At 39.5% G+C, this 10,841-nt stretch overlaps 1 protein-coding gene across 1 annotated transcript in view; it reads left to right on the forward strand.

The window, feature by feature from the left end:
- The window catches only part of sorl1 (sortilin-related receptor, L(DLR class) A repeats containing), a 195,034-nt gene extending 187,211 nt beyond the window's left edge, over positions 1–7,823 (forward strand). The window contains exon 48 of the mRNA XM_078199060.1: positions 3,022–7,823. Within this exon, the coding sequence (XP_078055186.1) occupies positions 3,022–3,086 (65 nt within the window). The 3' untranslated portion in view covers positions 3,087–7,823. The remainder of the gene's footprint in view (positions 1–3,021) is intronic.
- Positions 7,824–10,841: the final 3,018 nt, after the last annotated feature.

A 10,841-nucleotide genomic window follows, 5' to 3' on the forward strand; every position in this document is an offset into this window, starting at 1 on the left:
GAAAGTGTTTTGGGTCATCTTGAGGATCTGAAAGGCACGATGGGAATTTGTTTTTTTTTTTGCCCCTTGTTTTTTTGTATCAGTCCAGTGGATCAGAAGTAGCACTTTTGATTCAGAGTGTTATTGGTTGGACCTCTACTCTTGAGTCTTTATTTAATCTAGGTTCCCTGCAATACTGAGTGAATGCTGCGATGTTAAACTGAGATTGGCATTGAACATTGCAGGAACGCATCCTGAGGTTTTGCCACTCTTGATGCAAAACCTTTGGATTCACTGCAATCTTGCTAATTTTGACAACAGTAATACTAAAGCAGGTGGTATACAAACCTTTGCAAGATCTGTTGAATGAAATCTAAGATCTGCACTTAAAGGTTATATTTGCATTGGGGCGATGCAAGAAATATTTATTAAATTAATTCAGCAGATGAGAGTGTTGACCTATGAGCAGAAATTGAGTAGACTACGCCAATATGCTCTGCAGTTTAGAAAAATTCTCATTGAAACATAGGATACTGCAAGGGTGAGAGAGGGTAGATGCCGAGAGGTTGTTTCCACTTGCTATAGAGGTTAAGAATAGGGGTATTGGAATCAGGATAAGGGGACAGCTGCTTCAGACTGATGAGAACTTTCTTCATGCAGAGAGTTGTAAATCTTTTGGAATTTTTTACCCCAGTGTTATGAATGATTTTTTTTTGTGGGACGTGAGCATCACTGGCAAGTCTAACATTTGTTGCTCAATCCGAATTGCCCTCTAAGATGGTGGTGAGCCATTCTTTTGAAACACTGCTGGTTGTCTGGTAGATACACCCACAGTGCTGTTAGGAAGGGAATCCCAGGCTTATGGCCCAGTGACCATGAAGAAATAGCGATTATAGTTCCAGGTGAGGATGGTTGAACATATTCAAGGTACATGTTTGAGTCCTAAGGGTCATAGAGTCATAGAGGTTTACAGCATGGAAACAGGCACTTCGGCTCAACTTGTCCATGCTGCCTCTTTTTTTTTAAACCCCTAAGTTAGTCCCAATTCCCCGTGTTTGGCCCATAAGCCTCTATACCCATCTTACCCATGTAACTATCTAAATGCTTTTTAAAAGACAGAATTGTACCCGCCTCTACTACTACCTCTGGCAGCTTGTTCCAGACACTCACCACCCTCTGTGAAAAAATTGCCCCTCTGGACACTTTTGTGTATCTCCCCTCTCACCTTAAATCCATGCCCTCTAGTTTTAGACTCCTCTACCTTTGGGAAAAGGTATTGACTACCTAGCTGATCCATGCCCCTCATTATTTCATAGACCTCTATAAGATCACCCTTCAGCCTCCTATGCCCCAGAGAAAAAAGTCCCAGTCTATCCAGCCTCTCATTATAACTCAAACCATCAAGTCCCGGTAGCATAGAAACATAGAAAACTACAGCACAAAACAGGCCCTTCGGCCCCACAAGTTGTGCTGAACATATCCCAACCTTTTTAGACCTACCTACAATCCTCCATCCTATTAAGTCCCATGTACTCACCCAGGAGTCTCTTAAAAGACCCTATTGAGTTTGCCTCCACCACCACTGACGGCAGCCGATTCCACTCGCCCACCACCCTCTGTGAAAAACTTTCCCCTAACATTTCCCCTGTACCTACACCCCAGCACCTTAAACCTGTGTCCTCTCGTAGCAGCCATTTCCACTTTGGGGAAAAAGCTTCTGAGTCCACCCGATCTATGCCTCTCAGCATCTTATATGCCTCTATTAGGTCTCCTCTCATCCTACGTCTCTCCAAGGAGAAAAGACCGAGCTCCCTCAGCCTATCCTCATAAGGCATGCTACTCAATCCAGGCAACATCCTAGTAAATCTTTTCTGCACTCTTTCTAGTTTAAAAATAATATCCTTTCTATAATAGGAATGGGGGGGTAGGGCATGAAAGAGGATTTGAGGTCAAAGATCAGCCATGATATTAAATGGCAGAGCAGGTTGGAGGGGCCATCTGGTCCACTCCTATGTATGTTCTAATGGGAGGATATTAGAATCTGTTTGATTGAATTAAGGTATGGCACACGGCTTCATTTCAGCCATAATTATTTTGTGAAGCCCAATTGAGTGGATGAGCAATGAATACCTGGTTATTTTAATAAATAATTGTCACGTCATTCTCATTAGGCTCCCGGAAGCAACACCACATTTATATAAAAAAAAACAATTGCCAATTTAACTGCTTAATGCTTTAAGGCGCCATGTAGATGGGGAAAAATACCATGTGGTTTCAGATCACCTGCCTGGTGTTCTGCCAGCTTTGATATCCTGCCTAATCCACTTTTGATGTGGAGATGCCGGCGTTGGACTGGGGTAAGCACAGTAAGAAGTCTCACAACACCAGGTTAAAGTCCAACAGGTTTATTTGGTAGCAAATACCATAAGCTTTCGGAGCATAGCTCCTTCGTCAGATGGAGTGGTCTCTGTTCTCCAACAGTGCACAGACACAGAAATCAAGTTACAGAATACTAATTAGAATGCAAATCTCTACAGCCAGCCAGGTCTTAAAGGTACAGACCATCAGAGTACAGAGTCTTAAAGGTACAGACCATCATAAAGGTACAGTCTGTACCTTTAAGACCTGGCTGGCTGTAGAGATTTGCATTCTAATTAGTATTCTGTAACTTGATTTCTGTGTCTGTGCACTGTTGGAGAACAGATATCCACTCCATCTGACGAAGGAGCTGTGCTCCGAAAGCTTATGGTATTTGCTACCAAATAAACCTGTTGGACTTTAACCTGGTGTTGTGAGACTACTTACTGTGCTAATCCACTTTTGCCAGAGCTATTAATTGAGATTGGGAAATATCCCCTTCAGTATTTACAAAATGATGCAAAGACTCGTACCTTGTGCTTGTAGCCCTAAAGGTCTTTAGACTTTAAAAAAAAACTATCATTGCTGCCTTCATGCTCAAGAACTCAGTGCTGGGGGAGTGGACCAGAGGAGTGGGTTTTTTCATGTTTTTTTTTTTAAACTTTTACTTTTCCTCCTTTTTAGGTGATGATGAAGATGCACCATTAATTAACGGTTTTTCAGATGACGTACCGATGGTACTTGCATGAAGACCTTGCTGTAATACAAGCAGTGCAAGAATTCTGCTAGGAAGTCTCTGCAGCAGAAAAAAAAAACCCTTTATAAAAAAAATGCACTTTTCTGAGTTGCAATACATTATTTTTATATGGACCAAAATTTAAACTTTATTGCAATGTGCTGTAATACCTTGGTAAGACTGCACGGTATACAGCGCTGTCCTGGTCCCTGACTGTAGGCTTTTGCACAGCTGTGCTTGTGTTCTCCGCCTTTTGGGCACCATTTAATTTTCAGGTTATTTGCTTGGTGGATGTTTAACAGCTGCAGTTTCTTTTTCTGATGGTCTTTAGACAGCATTATCTGTAGAAAGATTAGGCTTTAAGTTCAAATCTGATTTTACAAGGCTCAAAATATTTTTTAAAAATCATGGAAAAAAGTTTAGGATGATTGGATAAATAAAATGAAGTTACTCAAAAGATTTTAACAATTTATACAAATATCATGTCAATTGAATTTGCTAAATGGTCTTGATTTAAATTTTAAAATATTGTTTTATGTACTAGAAGGAAAGATTTGATCCATAAGCAGCATAACTCTTCAATAGAAGCTGAATATATCAATTGGACAGTGCACTCAATATTGTCACTATTATCTTGTTTGAAATTTATCCTCTATCACTATTTTAAGATATCCAATCGATCAAATGATCATTTTAAAAAAAACAAATGGGGAGAGTTTTGGCAAATTGCAGTATAATTAAGTTATTTCCAACAACAAAGGTGGCAAACATAGGCTGCTGTAAGATATTTGCTTGCAATTTAAAGTCGTATGGTGTCCACTGTTTAATTACTGTAATTTTAATATCTTAAACACAGTTTCACAAAAACCTCATGTTACTTGCTAGATTGAAGCTGGGATAGAGTCATAGGATGATCAGCACAGAAGAAGGCATCAAGTCTGAGCTTGGTCTTTGAAAGAGCGATCTAATTAGTCTTCCGCATTTTTCTTTCCCTTTCGAATGTTGCTCTGATTCCTTTCTGAACATTACTATTGAACCCGCTTGCATCACCCTTTCGGGCAGCACATTCCAGGTCACAACAACTCAAAAATTCTTATCTCGTCAGTGGTTCTTTTGCCAATTATTAGAATGTTGTTGAATAAATGTAGCATGTCTTCACTGAAGAGTATTTTAACAGGGATGCCTGTTTTCCTTAAAATAAAACTATACATTTTGTCAGGTGATCTAATCCCGTAATTAAATATTTTGATCTCAAATCCTTTATCTCAGTTTAAAAAGAAAAATCCAGTTGCACATGTCCTTAAAAATATTAGCCAAAATGTTTTTTTTTCTGCATCCCTGGTTGCCTTCCAGAATCTCCCTTCAGTTACAAAACTACACAGGCTCTTGCATTCTTGAGCTAGATGTGGTTGTCTGAAGAACTTATCAACTAATAGGCGATAGATAGTATGGAATGACAACAAGTTTCTTGGTTGTCTTTAAGCCAGAATTGGCAAAAGAAATCTTGTTGCCCCTTTTTGTTAAGGGCCGAAATACATGCAGAATTTATTTGTAACCCAGGAACTTAATGTCCTAGCCTTGTTTGTCTTGCAATTCACTTTGACGAATAACTGAAATAGAACTGTCCTTTATAAAATTCTTAACTCTCCTAAAGCCTAGCAATAATTGTGTTTTCTGAAATCAATTTTACCGTATTTGTTGTCGGAAGATTTATCTATCTGGGCATTTGAAATATAGAGCTTTTCTTTTTTTGGAAAAAAAAAGGAACAGTAATAGGGTGAGGTTGCAAACATGCCTGGAAATGGGCCATGAAGTAAAATCATAAGCTGGAGATGCGCAGAAACACGGGACCTGAAGAAGAGAGGTTAACATTTATCAAGAGAAAATCTAATTCACAGCAAAAACTTTGCTATCCTTCCTCTTTCTGACGCAGTACACCTGCTGAGATTCCAGTATTTTCTGGTTCCCTTTCAGATTTTCGGCTTCTGCCTATTTTCCCCCTGACAACACCTGAAAATCTGCAAGTTCCGCACCAGAGCTGCATAAACACATCTACGATTTACTCGGACCCCTGGGCTAAACTGTAATTTTAAATTGCATTCATCCTTGTAACTGGAATAATTTTAGAAACAAGAGAAAACTATTTTAAGGAATCTAAAAAGACTTGGTAAATTCAATCGGTTATGTTTTTGAACTTGGCACACGGGTAGAGCTTAGTAGTGGTATAACTGGTTTTAATTTTTCACCATGTTGGAGGCTAAAATGTTTAAAAGGGTACTTTGGGGCTAAACTATTGAGTTCTGATTAGCTTTGGAGTTTATTTTGCTGAAGTATGGTGATAGCCTGGCCATCAGAAAGAGAGTGCAGCTTCAGTTTGGAGCTTGATACAAAGCTGCTGGCAGTTGCCAATTCTGCATTATTTTCTGATCATGGTTTCAATATGTTAATCAAGGATCTACCAAATCTTACACACACGCCCAACATACACTGCAAGTTGGTATTTATCCCCTTCACTGGGCCAAACATGCACGAGAGAGAGAACTCCACAAAAACATTTCAGATGGCTATAATTTGGTATTTCCCTACTTATCTTTCAACTCCTGCTATCAAAGATAATGGAACATTTGAGTTTAACTAAAGGCCAAATGCAAAATCTGTAATTTTTTAAAAAAAAAGGTCGCATGGAAGTTTCCCAACTTTCAGTGTACTAGATGTCTACAGATGTCTACAGTGCTTAAAGCAGTTTTGGTTGGGTCTTGATTTTTGCAGCTAATCTGCAATTGGCTTTTGTCAGACTGGAGCAAAATATCTGATCATAAATCAAACTGCGGAATTTTCCAGTGTATTCCTTCGCAATGGTACATTGTTTGAGGGATTTGGAAATTTTCCCCCCAGTTCTTGGATTGATGGCTGTTCTGAATCATGTTTTTTTTTTAAAGGAAAACCTGGACTGCTCTGATCTAATGTAGATAATTCCTCTCTATCTCTTGCTTGTACCACATGTACTCCCCATATAAGTTTACATAATTTGGATTGTCACCGAAACGTGGACCAGCTATATTTATTATGCAAAGCAAGAACATGTACTGTTCAAATTTTACTCTAGAAAAGCAGCAAAAAAGTTACAAGTGGACGACGAGCTTTATTAAACTTTAAACTGACTTTATTAAAAGCATTGACATGCTTTCTTATTGCAATTTAGTCTGGTTGGTTACAGCAAGCTATATCTTAAGATTTCATACATATTGTTGAAGTGTAAACGCAGCTCCCCTAACTTAAAAACCCTGCTTAAGTTTATAGCTGATCTTTTATGCACTGCTGTGCTACTTCATCAGATCCTTTTCATTTTTAGTGAGATATTAAAGGTTCCTAGGAGTTTTAGAGATGGACTATCTGCCTGCATTTCCGCCACGACGTATAGAAGATCTGCTTTGTAGCAATTTTACTGAAATGAGGGGTATTTGCCTGTATAAACATGTAACTGTGGACAAATTTCTCACAGGTCTTATTTGTTTCCAAATCAATCTCCCTTTTTAAAATGTATCATTTGGATCGCACTAACATAGAACCTTGGTCACATCCCTACTGTCTGACTATGTTGAACTTGATCACAAGTTGTGTGGAATTTTGTCAAATGTGCATGGTGTGAAGGAAAAAGAAGAACGCTGTTTTGGTAATAGTGTTTCCTCCCCACTTTATCATCCTGAGCTGGCAAGCCATCCCGTGATTGGCAATCTGCTGTCTTACGATAGTTTAGCTTTACTGTGTAGTATTTAGTTCTGTGTTGTAGTTGCTATATGAAATGAAGCCATTTTTATTGATCTATAATTTTTTTTTTTGCGTTTTATTTAAGTCACATGAATGTACTATTTTACTGCTGGGTGCATAGGAGGGAAAGTCCAGCAGGGCTGCTTGTTTTAACATATGGTACTACTTTTTAAAGTTCTGTGTTTTCATTTGATTTCTTGCCTTAAAACTGGAGTTTTTTTTTAAGAAAATGCTTAAAAGCCTTTAAATCATTCTGCCATATCTGCCTTACTGAGTAAAACTTAAGTGTCTGTATTTTTGTGCATCAGCCTTCAACGACTTCCCGACATTTGAATTGCACATATGGGTACACGTGCTCAACTCTTCATCAGCCTGCCACCAGGACTCGAGTGGTTTTAGTGTATTTTTGCTTCATTTTTTTGTAAAAAAAAAATCAACTGCTTCAACTTGTAGAGAAGGAAAATGCATATCAAATTCCAAAGTTGCAGATTGTACAATGCACAATGTACAACAATGGGGTGTTTTGTATAAATGGCAAATGTTTTTTTTAAAAAATGTAAATTTTTGGGAAATATTGCTGTGGATCTATTTTTATGTTTGGTAGTGTGAAAGCACAGAGTAGACTGTTTGCATGGGGATGTGGAGGGTATCTCTGTATATAACGACCACATTGAGTCTTGTGTCTCGCATTATGTTCTATGTAAAAAAAAAAATAATAATGCAACGAAACAAACCTTGAATTAAGCATAGCTCTGCCAGAAATCAGCAAAATTAATGGTACTGAAAATGTCCGGTTCAGATTTTTCATTGTTTTTGATTTTCGGGCTGTTGTGCTGTGAGACTTTGCACTAATAGAATGTTGGACAAATTGTGTAACAAACCTCTAATTCTTTAATCACCTATTGCTGTACACTTTTGAAAGGGTGCCATGTGCTTTAAATGTGAATTTTTATCACTTAATAAATCTCACTTGGGTCAAGAATTTTTGGAGTCTTGTCATTTTATCTAAGTTTCTCCTTACAACCCGCTGCTTCGAGTTATCCTGTGTTTTGATGTTTCAGTTTCCTGCACAACTGCATTTTTTTCTTCCACTGTCTCCCTAATTCTTCCTTCTCCTCTTCCCCTCCACCCCTCCCCTATATCTTCTTTCCTTAACTAAAAGAATAAGCTCCAGTTCAATTATTGCTTACTGTGCAGCAACCATTTGTCATTTTTGGCCTTGGACAGTAAGCATCAGTAGGTTATTTATCATGATAGTGCAATCTGTATTCACTCACTGTCCATATGGGGGCAATTTCCCGCAAGAGACCTCTGGCTAGCAATTAGCAGTGGGAACCCCTCCCCTCTTCCAACAGCCCCAAATGAACCAGGGATTTCTAGTATCAGAATAGCCCCACAGCCATTCTGCATGTAACCAGTACAAGAATTCAAGAATTTTAGATTTAACAGGTTCCTGTTTACATTGAAAGAGGAACGCTTGATCTCCATTCCATCATATCTCTGTTTCATATACCGTAATCCCCTCCTTCTCCAGGAATGTTTCATTAGCCTCTTGAATCCATTTATGCTGTTTGCTTTAATGTCCTTCCTGTAACTTTAATTCAAACAGTCTTTATTATCCTTTGCTATGTCTTCTGTTAATGTTTGATTGGACCATTGGAGACTATATTGTCCTGTATTTTAAACTACCCTAAAAACATGCCATTTTATGACATTCAGCCATGGGTATTTAAAGAGATGGAGCATGTGCTTTGCAAGACTTGCCAATAGCTTTAAAAGCTTGCTGGAGTTGGCAACTGTTCCCTATGACTGGAGGATGTTTGTGTAGTTGCAATTTTAGAAGCAGAGAGCCAATGTAAAAGGGTACAATTCTAAAGTGGGTGCAGGAGCAGATCTAGAGGTGTATGTATATCGTTCAAGGTGGCTAGGCAGATTGAGAACTTTATTTTTATTCATTCATGGGACATGGGCGTCGCTGGCTGGCCAGCATTTATTGCCCATCCCTAGTTGCCCAAGGGCAGTTGAGAGTCAACCACATTGCTGTGGCTCTGGAGTCGCATGTAGGCCAGACTAGATAAGGATGGCCGATTTCCTTCCCTAAAGGACTTTAGTGAACCAGATGGGTTTTTCTGACAATTGACAACGATTTCATGGTCACCAGTAGATTCTTAATTCCAGATTTATTTATTTTTATTGAATTCAAATTCCACCATCTGCATGGCGGGATTTGAATCCTCGTTCCCGGAATGTTAGCTGAATTTCTGGATTAATAGTCTAGCGATACCACGAGGCCGTTGCCTTCCCTATATTCATTATTGTTAATACAACATATGGGATTCTGGGCTTATACAAAAGGGTGTAGAAGACCGAGGCAAGGAGGTTATAAAATGCTGGTTTGGCCTCAACTGGAGAATTTTGTCAAATTCTGCACACCACACTTTAGCAAAAAAAAGGATGGTGCCGGACTGAGGCAATATCTTGTGAGCAGTCCCCAGCCTACCCTCTAATTCCATCTTTTGCTCTTGTTCTATGCTCTTAAAGCTTAACCCAATCACTCTTAAAGAACATAAGAACCAGGAGTAGGCCATCTGGCCCCTCGAGCCTGCTCTGCCATTCAATAAGATCATGGCTGATCTTTTCGTGGACTCAGCTTCACTTACCCACCTGCTCACCATAACCCTTAATTCCTTTATTGTTCAAAAATTTATCTATCCTTGCCTTAAAAACATTCAATGAGGTAGCCTCCTTAGAAACTGTTAATTAAGTTTTTGGGGTAATGTTCTTCAAGTTTACAGATCTTGCTAAGATTTGTGCAGGTGTTGTAACATCTGCAGGCAGGTCGATGTTAAGAAAATGAGCTATCATTTGGGAAATGGCATTTAACTTGGAGAATTGTGCAAGTGGACAGATGTGACAAAGCACCATTTCACCTTATTGGGAACAGAACTGAGGCCTATGGTGAAAGAAAATCTTATCTCGGTTCATAAAGCTCCTACAGGCTTAGGAGAAATGTCATGGAGTTACAGCTAAAGCAAATTGGGTTCTGGCTGCATTCACCAGACTATGAATCACAAAATTAAGTGTATTATCTTGTCCTTGATCAAGTTTCATTTTGAATATTGATTCCCATACCAACCCCCCCATAGTGAGGGTCCTCATAGAAACCCTACAGTACAGAAAGAGGCCATTTGGCCCATCGAGTCTGCACCGACCACAATCCCACCCAGGCCCTACCCCCATATCCCTATATATTTTACCCACTAATCCCTCTAAGCTACGCATCTCAGGACACTAAGGGGCAATTTTAGCGTAGCCAATCAACCTAACCCGCACATCTTTGGACTGTGGGAGGAAACCGGAACACCTGGAGGAAACCCACGCAGGCACGAGGAGAATGTGCAAACTCCACACTGACAGTGACCCAAGCCGGGAATCGAACCCAGATCCCTGGAGCTGTGAAGCAGCAGTGCTAACCATTGTGCTATCGTGCCGCCCCCAAAAAAAACCTCAGAGGTTTACAGCATGGAAACAGGCCCTTCAGCCGAACTTGTCCATGCCACTCTTTTTTAACTCCTAAGCTAATCCCAATTGCCCCCATTTGGCCCATATTCCTCTATACCCATCGTACCCATGTAACTATCTCAATGCTTTTTAAATGCCAAAATTGTACCTGCCTCTACTACTACCTCCAGCAGCTTGTTCCAGACACTCACCACACTGGAAATAATTGGCCTTCTGGACACTTCTGTATCTCTCCCCTCTCACCTTAAACCTGTGCCCTCTAGTTTTAAACTCCCCTACCTTTGGGAAAAGATATTGAGTATCTAGCTGATGTGTCCCTCATTATTTTATAGAACTCTATAAGATCATCCCTCTGCCTCCTACGCTCCAGAGAAAAAGTCCCAGTCTATCCAGCCTGTCCTTGTAACTCAAACTATCAAGACCTGGTACCATCCTAGTAAATCTTTTCTGCACTCTTTTTCTAGTTTAATAATATCCT

This window comes from Mustelus asterias, chromosome 27, assembly GCF_964213995.1.
Source record: "Mustelus asterias chromosome 27, sMusAst1.hap1.1, whole genome shotgun sequence".
Taxonomy (NCBI): domain Eukaryota; kingdom Metazoa; phylum Chordata; class Chondrichthyes; order Carcharhiniformes; family Triakidae; genus Mustelus; species Mustelus asterias.